Source organism: Guyanagaster necrorhizus, assembly GCF_019112545.1.
Source record: "Guyanagaster necrorhizus MCA 3950 unplaced genomic scaffold BT62scaffold_6, whole genome shotgun sequence".
Classification (NCBI taxonomy): Eukaryota; Fungi; Basidiomycota; class Agaricomycetes; order Agaricales; family Physalacriaceae; genus Guyanagaster; species Guyanagaster necrorhizus.
Window position 1 is genome coordinate 1,540,974 of NW_025064885.1, and position 13,584 is coordinate 1,554,557.

Here is a 13,584-nt window from a genome sequence, read left to right on the forward strand (position 1 = left end):
CATCCCTTCCCGCCTCTGCCAGTGTTTGCCTTCTTGCCCCAACCTCCGGAGTCCCAGTATCGGTTCAAGGCTACGTCCTGAGTATCTCTGTTTGCGCCGAATGAAGGGTGATATTCTGAAATATATCGACACCTCGAAGTTGAAGAAGATAAGATTGACAGCTGCTTCTGGGCACTAGCTGGCTTCATACCATAGAAAGAAGGAAGTCAAGGTTGAATTTGAGGAAAGCACTAGAATTATGAGCTGTAAATAACTGAGAACTTGCTTGGAGGCAAATCGGGAAACTGCCACCTCGTGACGATCTGAACCCTACCCCAGAGTTCTCATGTTGTCCTACCTCGATCTACCTCGAGCAGTTGTCCTGTGGAATCCACTCTATGAAAACTTACACTTTAATGGTGAGCCTTAGTGCTGATAATCTGCTTCCTAGAACTCAAACAAACTGTACCCAAGATGCGGGACTTTCCTCCTGAACTTGTTGTGGCCATTTTCGCCCATCTTACTTTATCCGAGCTGGTAACATGCCAGTATGTCTGCCATAGCTTCAGAGACATCATCACTGGCTCTGTGGAATTGCAGTATCAGATGGCGCTCGAGAAATCCGGCATGATTCATAACCCAAATAGTGGCATGTGCGCATCGGATTGCCTCGAAATGCTGAAGAAGAGAGAAGAAGCTTGGACCAAATTTGAACCAATATTCAAGAGGAGAGTACATGTAGATCATCGGGAAACAGGCATCTATGAAATATCAGGTGGAACATATTTCCTCGGCGAGTCCAAGCATACCAGCATACCGTTTCTACGACTACCCTCAACTCTGGATGGTGACACTGAGTGGGACAAGCTCCTCGTCGGTTCCGAAATCGTTGATATCGGGATCGCACTTTACGAACACGATCTGTTCACTGCCATAGTTATGTACGGCTCCCTATCGTCTTCCCATTTCAATTATTCTAAAAGCTAATCAAGGGATCCTTCGCCTCACCTCAAGGTGAAGCTATATCAGCTCTCCACAAAGAGCCCTCATCCCCTCGCCCTTAATCACACCATTCCTGTCCACTCTTATCCCGTTGGTAGGCTTTCCGTCGGCGTCGAGATCGTCGGCGACCACCTTGTCCTCGTCACGCGCGAGCATCTTCTCGTGTTACCGGACAAGGTATACATCTTCAATTGGAAGAAAGGTACACTCCTACATGTTATTGGAGCACCCAATCGATGCTACACCTCCTTCGTCTTCCTCGACCCACTGACTCTCCTCCTTCCAAACGCCCATAACGCTACCCTTGAAATATGGGAAATTCCCGAGGGGCGAATGCGTGCCGCTCTGCACCTTCCTCAACTCAAGATTAACATGAGTATCAGCCATATGGCTTGTCGAAGCTCACCCAACCCTGGCAGTCTCAGTACCTACCGACCATTTCACCCAAACCCTGCCGAATCGCTACTTATCTTCCATATTCACATCAATAGCTTTCATGGGACATCTACCGTGGTGTTCCTCGTGCATCGAAATGCCCTTCTCGACGTTCATGAGCAGGGGAACATCGAATGGGATGCATGGGGTCCGCCCTGCACACGGTGGTTTCCAGCCGACCTGATTGACTGGATCACGACGACAACCGGGCATCGATATGTCTTATGTACGCGGCGGGAGATTTTCTTGTTCGACTTCAATCCATGGAGTTTGCGTAGGGCACGCGTTGCTAAAGACGAACTAGAGGCCGTCATTGACTCAGTTGTGCCTGACATGCTTCGCATGGACTTGCCACTTTTCATGGAGCCAGTCGTGGGTAATCTTCCGTTTGTCATGAAATGCCTGTCCCACCGTCACGTCCACGGGGTTCTGATGGATGAGGAAAGGATTATAGGACTGATACGAGACGGCCGCGGTATCACTGACCTCGATGTAATGTATTTTGGTTGATTTGTATTTAACTCTGGCAATACTATCTTTCTTCTCCCGCCACATTCCAGTCATGCCATATGTCCATACTAAGCTCTTTTTAGCAATGGAAATCTTATACCCGGGAAGAAAGGACTACATGTTTCAGTCTCAGAGGACAAATGTCTGCACCGGAGACAACGCCAACGGAGGTCGTCGCGTTCTTTGTACCAATCTAACAGTTTCCCGTCGGCATCTGACATTGGGACTGCTTCAAAATCTTTCTGGGTCATCAAGGTCAAGATGTTGTTCTCCACGTGAAGCGCGTGCTCATCACGGAGATGTCTTATCTGGAAGAAAACAACAATCACAGATAGCTGAGTAGACCGTTTACTCACAAAAGCACGCCAACCATATATAACCTTACCAGACACGAACAGGAACCCGTTGTGTTCACATAATGAGCATTGATAGAGCTGCTCTAGTTTATCCATATCATCAACAGCTGTTTGCTCTGGGTCCCGATCCAAGGCTGTGATTAAGGCGGATACAACAATGCTAGCTTTGTTATTCAATGACAAGTGCTTGGCAGTCCACGCACATCTTCTCCAGCACCATAGAGAGATAGTTGAATCTGGGGGGTCATCCTCATGGAAATCCGACTCAATCACGCTGTACTGGCGCGCTAGGACTTGCGGATAATAAAGCTTTGACTCCTTGCTAACACCGATCCAGGAGTAACGACATCGCGACTCGCAGAAAAACACGTTTCGGGCGAGCTTAAGGAAGGCGACTTTTTGTTCCGTAGTCTGGAGTGAGGAAGGATCTGGATGTCCTACAACTTGAATGAGCTCGTCGTGAATACGGTCACACCAAGCCTGGCACGATGCATCAATTTGTGGTACGATGGATGCAAAACTATGTTCGTCAACGTTAACCTCATCCGGCAGATCAAGAAGTCTTCTGACCGGGTCGAACTTGTAAAAGTCGACGACGTTGGGGAGGATGGTGGTGTACGGCGTGCCAGAAGAAGATAATTTGTATGTTCTTAGGAGAGAAGCTGCGACGGCTTTTCGGGAATTGATCATGGCAGTATGTTCGCGTGCAAGGTGCTTGCCTCGCGTCTGCTCCATGAAATGAATCATTTCTTGACTGATGTTACGCCAGCCTAAAAAATGCTGAATATATCTGCAATACAAGATTATGGTATCTGACACACCTTCTCGGTTAAAGCCCGAGGTTGTTTGACTAAACGATGTTGGAAAGTATCAGGCGCCTTGATGCTTTGGAGGTCTTTCTCATAGCCAAGGTTGACAAGCTTCTTGAATATGCTGCAACGATGTTAGTTGCAATTTGACGGACCTTTCTTCAGTCCACTTACGTCGCAGCTCTACCCATCCGCAACTGGCCCAGCTCTTCTTCTCGATTACGAGTCTTCCTTTATACCACGCTTCACCAAGCTTGACATGCTATGGAAAGAGCACGGCAATGAGGACAGTAGAATATAGATTGAAAGGATCAAGTTGCACCTTCGCCACCTCCTGAGGAAATAATCTCCGCTCTTGACAGAACGTTTTGCGCCGCTCGGACTAAAGAGAAAAATAATATGCTTTCACTTGATCATAGTCTCGACGCAGGTATATTTCCTGGCCCTTGAATGGCTTACGAGCTGACCCCATATATCAGCGCGATTCATAATGGGGTAGTAAGATCCTTTACATGAACGTCGAGTAGGTAGACAGTTCAGAATTTCACTGATACTCTCGCCCTCTGGCATAAAGATTACGTTGTATGGCAGAGCCTCTTGGTAAGAGATGAATCTAGGAGGTTCCAAAGGAATCAGCCGTATTGGCAAATATCAAAAAAACCATTGGCACTGACTGATGTTGGATACATTTACCACATGCGCGCACTCGAAATGCAAAGTCGATTGCATGCACGGTGCCTTTGACACAGAACTAATTGCACATCGGCCACACGTTCCAAAGGGGAAGAAGAAAACATACATGACAGTTAGGTTCAAAGAGAAGGCTGACCCATGCCGACTCAGAAAACCCAGTCATCGGTTCCGGAAAATCGGATGACAATAGTCGGGCATTCTTCCAAATGGCGCATGATGACCAGTTCATCAGCACTGAGCGCAATTGCTTGGTGGAGCGAGCGAGATATGGCAGGTCCAGTGGGTGTAGCAGTTCGAAAATCTAGGACGCGCCGACATGGCTAGGACGCGTAATTACGTGACATTCCTGGGCGCACCTCAAGCCATATGTACAGTGGCATATCCATCAGTCCCTGCAGTTTACCACGTCGTCCTCTAGTTCTCTGCGGGCGTTTCTCCATGTCCACCTTTAGCTCTTCAGTGTTCGACATTCTGCGGCGCTTTGGAGGCATGTTCTGTGGGTGATTGGCTTGTGAGCGACGCAGAAAAACAAAGAAAGCACCTGCGTACAGACGCGTTATTCGCCGATTCTTGCAGTGGATGATGATCGATGATGGTTAGATTCCAAGTTGTGAGAAATCGACCGCGAGAACTGTTTTGTCTCGCGTGGCCTGAATAAGAAAGGCGCCACTTGCACAATAGGTTAGCTTCAAAAATAATAAGTACACTTATTAAGTGGCAGTATACGAGCCCTATATCTACCAAAGTATTTCTACAATAAAGAAAGCTTGCTCTCAGGTTGGTCAGGGTAGGAAAGGTGGTTAGCAAGACTACCAATTCTGAAATATTGGTGCCACAAGGATGTCTATTTGATCTCTTAAGTTAGACATGAAATTGCTGTGCACATTCTTCGGAAGCTTTTGTAACTATATCCTCCCGTCGCTAACCCACGAATAACTCTTCATGTCTTCCTTCGAAGCAAAAAATAGTTTCTTCAAGCGCTCCCCTTTCGGAAGGTCAGGATGAGTGCGAGACGCCAACATCCTGAAAAGCCAGCCTTTGTCGACTTCACTAATCCTGCACGAGAGAAGGATGTTGAGGTGTTTGAGACGAGGAAGGATAACAGCCTGATCATTGGGAGCGATCGCTAGACACCGCAAAAGCTTCTCGATTATCCACCTTCGAGGAGTCAAGACGCTAGGAGATGGGATGTTTACGCCCGGGTAAAGTTCATGAAGAATAAGAGTGGTGATGGTGGGGAAGTTCTCGAGGACCTGTAAGAGCTCGCCTTCGTTGACATTGATGTTCTCAATGCGAAGAGACTTGAGCTGGCACACCGACCGGATGATGAATTCAGAAATCGGTTTTAGATTAAAATTTCCGTTCAGCTTCAGACTACATCCCATAGGGCACTCTTCCGGCAATGGAAGTGCCACCTTCAAGTCCTGCAGCGTGGGAGCTGAGAGAAAGACAGAGCTTTGGCTGCAACGACAGGCGCTGGAAGCAGCCCTCTGCTTTGGCCATTGCTTGTAGCAGTGATTCGGATGTGTCTGAGATTTATGGTTTGAGCAATACATCGAAGAATGCTGGCTGGATTGTCGTGATCAATCAAGCTAAGCATTCTGATCCTTTCAAGGGGAAGTCCGGGGTTCTGAGGATGCTCTATCGCCTTTTGAAATGTCAGACTATTCAATTTGCACGCCGTCATCAGGGCGTCACACTGAAAGGAATCAGGGATGCCGTCAAGACTGGGCCCGTATAGCTTGAATTTTCGAAGATTGGTCAAAGACCGGCCCTTGAGAGCATGAAAGAGTATGTAGTATCCTTCAGTAGTGAGGGAGAGCGTTGCTCTGAACCATCGGTGGGAATGCGTTGCAAGCATGGAGAGCAAGGTGGCATCCGGTGACCCGTATGGAAAGTCACTAACATGGAGCCGGATAGGCATGTCCTGCGAACGATCGAGGTAGAGCTGCACAAAAGCTCGAGTACGTTCATCCGCGTAGGGAGAATTTCTTGGAGTATTGATATATGTCCAAATCTTAGGATAGGAAACTGCGACGCTGCGCCACCTGTAACACACGGAAGCAAGAACAAGGGGTTGCGCTCTATCGCTGAATCCAATGTTTGAGCACAGATAGTCGAAAACGAGGAAGAGGATCTCGGTTGGCACGCTTCTGATTGGGGAGAGGAAGGCATTACTTTGGTCCAAGAAAGCTTGGAGATATTGGCGTCTCTGTTCAAGACGTTCCAAGGCATCACGGTGTTGACAAATTTCGTTGTCATTTTGCTGTAATGGCCTTCGTATAGTATGGATAAGCTCTCGGAACTCAATTTCTGGCTCCAAATTCAACGAAAGGTTGTCTCGATACAACTGGCGCAAATCCGGTGGTAAAACGTGAGAATGAGATGGTTCTTCTCCTCCACAGACGTAGGAAAGAATTTCAACGGTTTCGGTGTCTGAGCCTGTCAAAGTTCTACAGTCAAATAGAAGCTACTCAAGAGAAGAAAATCCTACAGAGATGCTTCATAAAGGTAATGCAGTTGGAGAAAGGGCCCCATCTCTCCTAAATCAGACCCCGATATCTCACTGATTGATTAACAGGCACATTCTTCTCGAAATTAACGCGCCCTGATCTGTAAGGGGAATGAAATGAGGGGATCTACCTCTTTTCGTAGATCAGCCACTAAGGAACACTTGTCCAATATGCCCTCTTTGAGGCGCGTATTAATGGTTGACTGGCCTTGAGTTACTGTAAGGAGACCAAGTGAGAGGCTGATGCCAGGCCGTGACGGTGATGGTTGTATGTGAAGAGTTCTGGCCATCAATCAGAAATTTGATCGAAATTGTTTGAATTATTTAAACTCATTTGCAACTTTTCGTCCATCTGATCCACTTTCGCCTACCGTCGCAACTACCTAGTCAAGTATAGCCTAACTTAATGAAAGTCTCACGGCCGAGTCGGAGTCGATTTCAACCATTTCTTCTGTCATTTCAAGCCCTAAGTATGTAGTACTTGTGATTTTTGTCACAGCAGCAGCTGGGCGATGTGTTGTCGTTGATCAGAAAGCAGACTACTTACGCTTTGAGGCATGAGGCCTGCTGTTTCCATCCTGGTACCAGAACCGCGGTCGTTTTTTTTTTGAGTACTTCGCGGCCTTCAAGATCGCCCGCATCTCCCAGGTTTTTCCCCGCGTCCAAATTGAGGAAGGAAGTTTTTTTTTCTCGCTGTGCCTGGGGACGAAACCAAGACTTGTTCCAGACCTTACATACGTGTCTATAAAAGTGAATTTGTACTAACTCCTTGGTCTAAACTGTGAATAACTATAAGCTCCATTGGTACATTTTGGTCCAAGGCACTAGCTTCGACCTTGAAGCTAAGATTCAGAATGATACAATGCAATATATTTTGGACAGTGAATGCAACAAATGAAAGCAATACATGCGAGCGACTAACCCAGAATGAGATTTATCATGATGAAGCAAAGCAGCCTACGGTGCATTCATCATCTCCGCCGACCACAGCACTAGATCATCCCTCAGCAGCTGGAGGATCATGAGTGAATCCCGCATAGTCGCACTCATCACCGTTTCTTCATTGAACGACGACACAGCATCATCCAAAGCGCTCTTGGCAAGATGACAAGCCCGTTCTGGACTCTGTTTTACATCTGCGCGTAATTCAACGTTTGGAAGACAATTGATAAGAAGGTGCACACCATGGTAAAAGACAGAAAAGTTCAAGGCGAGTCCAAGCCGTGTTGGATGGGTAGGTTCCAGCACGGAGAGTGCATGCATGTAGGCCAGCTTGTACGCCGACAGTGACTCTTCAGCGTATTTGTTCCTTGCCTCTTTCTGTCCTGCGAACTCTGCCAAGTATCGATAATAGTCGCCCTTCCTATGCAAACATCAGTACATCGAAAAATGCAAGGAAATTTTGGCGCAATCACATCTTGAGATAAAACACTCTTTCCTCTCCTGCCTTGGCCCCACGCACCAACTTTCCCTCCAAAAGCCCAACGATATCCTTACACACGCGCTCCAGCTCTGCCTCGATCTTCCCTCGTTGCCGACGTATGAGCTGTGCCTTCCCTCCCTTCCGGGTCGCCTCCATCTTCTCCACAGTATCAACGATGCGCCAACTATTCCTCAGATTGTTGGTGATGTTCTTGTACGCGACAGAAAGGAGGTTGCGCTCATCGAGCGTCAGTTGGGCACCAAAGTGTTGGACGATGAGTTTGATTTGGGTGGTTACATCTACGTTGACATGATTGACTAGCTGTCGAGGATAAGGATACGGACGCACCCTCATACCGCTCCGCCTCTCCAGCTAGTTCGGCGATGAACAGATACTGCATCCGTTTGTCTTGAGTTTGCGCCTTTGAAGGCGACTGTTTTCGGGTGCGGATAGCGACCTAGAGTATAGCAACGAAAATGTTCAATTTTTTGGGGATGTCAAAGAGGGGAAGGGGGTATACCGGACTCATGATATCGATGGGAGGTAAGTTTCGAAATCGAACACATGTCGGGCCGCTTTATCTACGTACGGTACGGTGAGGCGAGGCGGATGTGCACGGAAACAAGTCGAAACTTTCGAAGGTTTCCTTCCATTCATTCCACATTCTCCATTAGGAAAGGGAATGTCCCGGTCATTACCCTTCGTCGGGCGTTTTATGTGAAAAAAAAAAAAGAAAAAAATGCGAGGGTTGTGTGAAATGGACAAGGGTTTCCTCACAGGGACAAAGAGCATAATTTTGAACAAGAAATTCCATTTTACATAGCTGATAACTGTGAATGGACCAAAACTTGGTCTAATTAGTACATTCTACTGATCTTTCATAAATTCCCTGAAGACGAGGGCAAACGTCGATGCGGCCTTCTTCATGGCGTCATGCTGAAAGGGTAAGCATGTCAGCCACTGACTAGGAGACGACCACCAATCAAAGTAGGCACATACATCAGTCATGCTAAAGCTAATACGGAAATGACCATCTCCTTTCGTCTCGTCGGTGACCTCAGACGCAGAGAACATGGATCCTTGGCCTATCCTTCAGAAGCCATCAGAGTTTACTATGACACAAGCTCACCGAAACCGAACACGACGCCATGATCTGCCAACGCGGACCAGAGCTTCAACTCCAACGGCTTGTAGCCAACCGCCGTATATGACGGGTGGTCCTCGAGGTGAAGTTTCAACTACACGCAGATCATTTAATACAGGTGTACAGCGAGAGGCAAATGTGCATACCCAGACGAACATCCCTGATGAAGGGGGCACAAACGAAAATAGAGGCTTCGAGTACCTCATGCTCGATTTCTCACTAAATTGGCGTTCCGGCTTCAAAGAAGCGTGATAAACAAGGGACCCCTTGCGGTGTCCGTTCATCTCAATGGCCATGTCTAACTGGAAGGCATCTGCTAAGGCGTCGATGAAGGCATCTCGTCGCTGTTGGTATTGAAGACGGAGTGCTAGAAAGATTCTAAACCTTATCGATCAATAATATACCGGGTGCAACAAACCTCGCAGCCAACGGATGTAGCCTTCATAGTGCCAGTTGAGAAGAAGCGAAGTCACCATGACCTAAAATAGTGATCAGACATAAAAGATGCAAGGACTATGGTAGTACCTGGGCAAAACCACATGGAGCCTGTGTACTAGTCTCGCCAGCCCTCTCCAAGCGTTCAGCGAACTGGGGACTACAAGTGAACCAACCAAGACGGCATCCTGGCGCAATGGTCTACGAAGCATATGGCTTAGTAGATTAGAGCAGGTTTTCTGACCTTACCTTGGAGAAGGTATCAAGACGGATGACTCGACCTTGGTAATCGAATCTTTAAGATAGAGAGATAAGGGTTAGGCGATGTCATGGAGTCAGGAATCCTACTTCAAAAAACTCGGTGCGAGTTGAGCGATGAACTTCTCTTCTGTTGAAGTCCGAGAGAAGGCGTCTTCGTCTGCACGCTGGTCCTTGGGTACGTAGGGACTCTGCTGGAGGAAATAATATGGGTCGTCCTCGACGATGATGACGTCTGGAGAAGTTAGAGCCATCTTGCATCATAATGGTTATGGAAGACGTACCGAATTCGACACATATGTCATAAATTTCTTTCTTCCGTTGCGCTTCCATAGTCTATAACGATGCATAAGCACGCCATTCTCGTAGGGTGTCTGAATCCTCACAGCACCAGTGGGGTTCTGTCCCACGGGGACGACATACATCACATGAGGTCTGAAAATAGGGCGTCGTTAACATTTTCAGATGTGCTGATAGTAGTTTAAGAACACCTCTTGAAACCTCGTTCAGTGTCATCCCAGGACGCGAGTGTCTCGCGAAGAGAGTCGCTGCGCATCCCCTGTCCATCCATAGCAATTGGAACAGTCTTGATACCCCATGGTCTGATGCCCTAGAATGACGCCAGAATTAGAAAATGCTCGTGATGAGCCGTGACAAAACTGACTGCCAACGCGCTAGGATATGTCCACTGCGAACAAAGAACGCCTTCGCCTTGATTGAGGAGAGTCAATGCAGCCTTGCCCCATCCGTCGGTATTTCCGGCATCGATCTACAAGAGAAATTCAACTATCGGTTGACTATTAAATTGGCATAGTAGATGCAAATATCCACACCAATGTCGTGAAATTCTTGTAACCAGGTTGATAGACCTTCTCACTGAACTCGTGTAAAATCTTTTGGAGTGCAGCAAGGCCGGTGGCAGGACCTATGATGCTATAAGCATGAGATATGACCCAGTTAAATGCGAAAGTGCTCAACTGTATTGTAGCGCGGTCGCCAAGTTGAGGTCTCCGGTGTGAGTGGGCCATTTGTTGATGGTGAAGGACGTCGTCTTCTCCTTCTTGCTCGCCCCAGCGCCGAAAAGTTTCCAGAACCACGAAAAAGAGGACGACGACTGCGTCGTGAGAGGGAAGGAGTCAGGAATTAAAGTTTCCCCAGAGACTGTAGAGAACGGAAAGTACTCGGGGCTAGGGGTGCCTGCACATCATAAAGAGTGAGCTGTTGGACAAAGAGAATATCAGTGACAGGCAAACCTCCAGCCATCATTATGAGCCCTGGCTTGGTCATATACTTCTGCAAGCCCTTCAACGGAGAGACGACCCTGGCTCTGGAAACATCGGAGAGGTGATGGGAAAGGTCAATGGCCTCTGGGGATTTCTCGGAATACATATCGTGCGCGTCGTTGGGTGGAAGAAGATACGTTACACGCCCTTGACTCGCTTATAAACGCTGATGAAGGGTTGATTCATAAGCACATGTTGCCAACCGCCGATAAGCCAAAGATAAGTTCTTTCCCGTCGGCATTTCGCAGCACAGGGAGCCATTCCGATATATCCATTCCCGGTCTTGTATCGTCGAGATATCGATACTTGGAACTTGTAACGTGTCGGCCTGAACGATAACGGAGGCGCTATCAGATGCTTATGATTGGTGTATCGAAATTTGAATATCCAGTGACAAGGCTTCAGTCTGCAGAAGGTCGAGAACTTTGATTTAAACGCTCAGTGGTCCGGTGCCCCAAGGCGCAGATTTTCAAAGGGTAAATTCACAGCAAATGCGATGAGGCGCATACTCAGAAGTCAATGTCAAGGAGCGGCAGACGTACAAAGGACCTTGCAAACAAGATAACCGGATCTTGAAGACAAGCTGCAAACAAAGGCATGCCGTCACCGCCGGCCAGAGTCAAGCTAATCAAGCTCGACAAGTTCACTGGACGGGCACTTTGAAGCAGAAACGTATGTAGACAAGAAAAGGTAAAAGTGCACTTCGCGTATAGAAAGATTGGGATAATCTAGTAAGAAAAAGATCACAAGAAAATAGCGAATCTTATACAGCAAAAGATTCTACGGATGGTTTCATCCAGTGGGAACGGATACGATCCAAGAACCAAAATGGACGTCGGTGGATCGTCCACATTATAGAGAGCGTGTGAATCGCGCCTATAACGGTGGTCGCAATCAAAACAAATATGGCCAGGGTTATCCAAGCAGATGCACGTAGTGAACTTTCATCATAGTCACTCGTGCCTTGCAACGTATACACAACGATGGAAACAGCGAACGCAAGAATTGCCCACACTAGCAGTACGGCGGGAAGACTCAACAACATGGCGTGTCCATAGATTCCAAGCCAGTTATGTTGCGCATTTCGCATATACGTGTACTTTCCAACAAGTTACGATTAGAGCCGTGACGTCAAGGAAGACGAAAATGGGACTCACCGCATCCGTACCTCGTGTATTTCCTTGGTGTCTCCAAATTGAAAACACGCCTACAATGATGCTACCTAACGAGGTGAAGACCGACACTGTTGTTGCCATTTGGCATCCTGGAGAAGCACCCGGGACCGCAAGAAATGATACTGTCGCGCTAACATTACGTCAGGCATACCAACAGAGATGCAAAGTAGAGAAGGAACGGACGAAAGCAATACAGTTGCCTTGACAAAATTGATGGATTAGCGGACGACGATACGCAAAGACTAGGATATTTACAATGAGAAGGAAACTCGAATATTCTCTGACTAGCCTTGAGATATAATCTCCCCAGTTTTGGCGCATGTTATCAAGTCTTCCATTGTATTTAAGGGATTGTCGGAGATACGCAACATACGTTTTCGGGATGCCGAAAAACACCACGTTGATGAGCAAGTGGACGAGAGGAGAAATATAGGGAGATGGCCTTTCTAATGCTGGAGAGGGATTAGGGTGCTGTCTCTCCGCTAGAATGGTATTAGCAGTGCTTTCGGTATAAAGTCCGTGGTATTCAGCATCACGAAAACTGCACACTTCTCGCAGAAACCAAGCAAGAAAAGCAGTCTTTGCAACGCTGCCGGCGTTCTGAGCAACTGTATTTGATAAGTCATGCAGATGAAACGACCAGAGTCAGAAGCGCCTTACGCGTCATTTCATTCAAAACGCCACGAAGGTCCTCGCATTCTGTTTTGGAAAAGGGCACTGTACTCCTAGAGCCGCGTACCAAGTTGTCCGTCTAGAAGGTGTTACTCTGATGTTTCTCAAGTTAAAGGTTGATGGACTGACATAATACCAGGTTAACGCGTCTGAAGCATCTGGAATGGCCCTATCTGGACACCGTATGTGGGAGGGATATCTGCAAACGAAATTCCAATACAATCGACGGTGACGATTTACTGTAGGTACTGTCATCCAGGTCGCTCAGAGTAGAAGTGCCGAACACCTACAAGTGTATGGATCCGTGAGAGAGATGACGTCGTTTCTGACTTCTTGTAACTGATAGGATGCGACACAATGCAAGTGATTGATGACCAGATTCAAAGCAAGAGACTGCAGAGACCCCGGATTGCGATGACCAGACATCTGTACTTCCATCGCATCTTCGAGTTCAGAAAGTGGATACTCGGCGGAATTTAGTGTGAGAATCTCATAGACGTCGGGATCTCGTATATCATAGGCCGTGACAATCTTGAGAGATGGACAGGAAAAATAAAGCCAGCCTTGAGGGTGAATATGTTGTATCCAGTTCTCGGGTATCTTATCTTGGAGTGAAATACCAAAAGCCGGAGACTCTAGTGTAGCACAACTATTAACAAAGCGTATCAACACCAATATTGTTGCAAACCGTAGAAAAACACAAACGAGAGAGGCATTACAACTGTGGGAGTTGTGCTAGAATCAGTGCGAGACATTGTCATGGTATAAGAAATCGTTAGGGAACAAAGCCTTCATCGCGTCTCCGTCAATGGGGCTGTCCGCGATACATAGCCTAAGTGCCTGCGTGTTCCATCAGAAGTATTACTGTCGAAGGTGGTAATCATTATGAGAGGAATAA

At 47.3% G+C, this 13,584-nt stretch overlaps 7 protein-coding genes across 7 annotated transcripts; 1 reads left to right on the forward strand and 6 right to left on the reverse strand.

Moving 5' to 3' along the window:
* The first annotated feature begins 301 nt into the window (after positions 1-301).
* Positions 302-1,974, forward strand: BT62DRAFT_964504 (uncharacterized protein). The gene is made up of 3 exons (XM_043188733.1): positions 302-398; positions 454-935; positions 972-1,974. The coding sequence occupies exons 1-3, from the start codon at positions 378-380 to the stop codon at positions 1,924-1,926; spliced, it is 1,458 nt and encodes a 485-aa protein (XP_043042864.1). The 5' UTR covers positions 302-377; the 3' UTR covers positions 1,927-1,974.
* Positions 1,961-3,217, reverse strand: BT62DRAFT_680145 (uncharacterized protein). The gene has a single exon (XM_043181849.1). The coding sequence runs from the start codon at positions 3,027-3,029 to the stop codon at positions 1,995-1,997; it is 1,035 nt and encodes a 344-aa protein (XP_043042865.1). The 5' UTR covers positions 3,030-3,217; the 3' UTR covers positions 1,961-1,994.
* On the reverse strand, positions 3,184-4,406 carry BT62DRAFT_680042 (uncharacterized protein). Its single transcript, XM_043181848.1, has 9 exons — positions 4,334-4,406; positions 4,141-4,278; positions 3,891-4,085; positions 3,766-3,842; positions 3,604-3,704; positions 3,551-3,553; positions 3,414-3,473; positions 3,266-3,353; positions 3,184-3,215 (listed from the first exon to the last, which is right to left on the reverse strand). The coding sequence occupies exons 2-8, from the start codon at positions 4,273-4,275 to the stop codon at positions 3,337-3,339; spliced, it is 588 nt and encodes a 195-aa protein (XP_043042866.1). The 5' UTR covers positions 4,276-4,278; positions 4,334-4,406; the 3' UTR covers positions 3,184-3,215; positions 3,266-3,336.
* Positions 4,407-4,925: 519 nt separating this feature from the next.
* Positions 4,926-6,550, reverse strand: BT62DRAFT_680294 (uncharacterized protein). The gene is made up of 3 exons (XM_043181851.1): positions 6,459-6,550; positions 6,279-6,397; positions 4,926-6,226 (listed from the first exon to the last, which is right to left on the reverse strand). The coding sequence occupies exons 2-3, from the start codon at positions 6,289-6,291 to the stop codon at positions 5,202-5,204; spliced, it is 1,038 nt and encodes a 345-aa protein (XP_043042867.1). The 5' UTR covers positions 6,292-6,397; positions 6,459-6,550; the 3' UTR covers positions 4,926-5,201.
* A 449-nt stretch (positions 6,551-6,999) lies between these two features.
* BT62DRAFT_964506 (14-3-3-like protein) lies at positions 7,000-8,122 on the reverse strand (the record flags this gene model as incomplete). The annotated part of the gene is made up of 4 exons (XM_043188734.1): positions 7,000-7,432; positions 7,481-7,659; positions 7,712-8,018; positions 8,068-8,122. The coding sequence occupies 4 exons, from the start codon at positions 8,117-8,119 to the stop codon at positions 7,254-7,256; spliced, it is 717 nt and encodes a 238-aa protein (XP_043042868.1). The 3' UTR covers positions 7,000-7,253.
* Positions 8,123-8,586: 464 nt separating this feature from the next.
* On the reverse strand, positions 8,587-10,945 carry BT62DRAFT_979372 (PLP-dependent transferase; the record flags this gene model as incomplete). Its single annotated transcript, XM_043189431.1, has 15 exons — positions 8,587-8,655; positions 8,719-8,804; positions 8,849-8,957; positions 9,010-9,230; positions 9,282-9,342; positions 9,389-9,499; positions 9,548-9,593; positions 9,647-9,791; positions 9,841-9,892; positions 9,943-9,991; positions 10,048-10,166; positions 10,221-10,325; positions 10,390-10,481; positions 10,535-10,753; positions 10,810-10,945. The coding sequence occupies 15 exons, from the start codon at positions 10,943-10,945 to the stop codon at positions 8,587-8,589; spliced, it is 1,620 nt and encodes a 539-aa protein (XP_043042869.1).
* A 1,020-nt stretch (positions 10,946-11,965) lies between these two features.
* Positions 11,966-13,569, reverse strand: BT62DRAFT_680326 (uncharacterized protein). Its single transcript, XM_043181852.1, has 6 exons — positions 13,392-13,569; positions 12,977-13,335; positions 12,816-12,925; positions 12,675-12,765; positions 12,270-12,622; positions 11,966-12,214 (listed from the first exon to the last, which is right to left on the reverse strand). Exons 1-6 carry the CDS (start codon positions 13,445-13,447, stop codon positions 12,062-12,064), a joined length of 1,122 nt encoding a protein of 373 aa, XP_043042870.1. The 5' UTR covers positions 13,448-13,569; the 3' UTR covers positions 11,966-12,061.
* Between the last annotated feature and the right edge of the window lie 15 nt (positions 13,570-13,584).

Excerpts from the sequence above, each read along its gene's own strand:
- BT62DRAFT_964504 (XM_043188733.1), top strand. The coding sequence starts at position 378 with ATGAAAACTTACACTTTAATG. Across the intron at positions 399-453 it reads TGAAAACTTACACTTTAATG|ATGCGGGACTTTCCTCCTGA; the intron begins GTGAGCCTTAGT and ends ACTGTACCCAAG. Across the intron at positions 936-971 it reads GTTATGTACGGCTCCCTATC|GGATCCTTCGCCTCACCTCA; the intron begins GTCTTCCCATTT and ends AAGCTAATCAAG.
- BT62DRAFT_680145 (XM_043181849.1), bottom strand. The coding sequence starts at position 3,029 with ATGATTCATTTCATGGAGCAGACGCGAGGCAAGCACCTTGCACGCGAA.
- BT62DRAFT_680042 (XM_043181848.1), bottom strand. The coding sequence starts at position 4,275 with ATGCCTCCAAAGCGCCGCAGAATGTCGAACACTGAAGAGCTAAAGGTG. Across the intron at positions 4,086-4,140 it reads CACTGTACATATGGCTTGAG|ATTTTCGAACTGCTACACCC; the intron begins GTGCGCCCAGGA and ends GGCGCGTCCTAG. Across the intron at positions 3,843-3,890 it reads TCTTTGAACCTAACTGTCAT|TTCTGTGTCAAAGGCACCGT; the intron begins GTATGTTTTCTT and ends ATGTGCAATTAG.
- BT62DRAFT_680326 (XM_043181852.1), bottom strand. The coding sequence starts at position 13,447 with ATGACAATGTCTCGCACTGATTCTAGCACAACTCCCACAGTTGTAATG. Across the intron at positions 13,336-13,391 it reads ACAGTTGTAATGCCTCTCTC|TTGTGCTACACTAGAGTCTC; the intron begins GTTTGTGTTTTT and ends CTTTGTTAATAG. Across the intron at positions 12,766-12,815 it reads ACGCGTTAACCTGGTATTAT|ACGGACAACTTGGTACGCGG; the intron begins GTCAGTCCATCA and ends AACACCTTCTAG.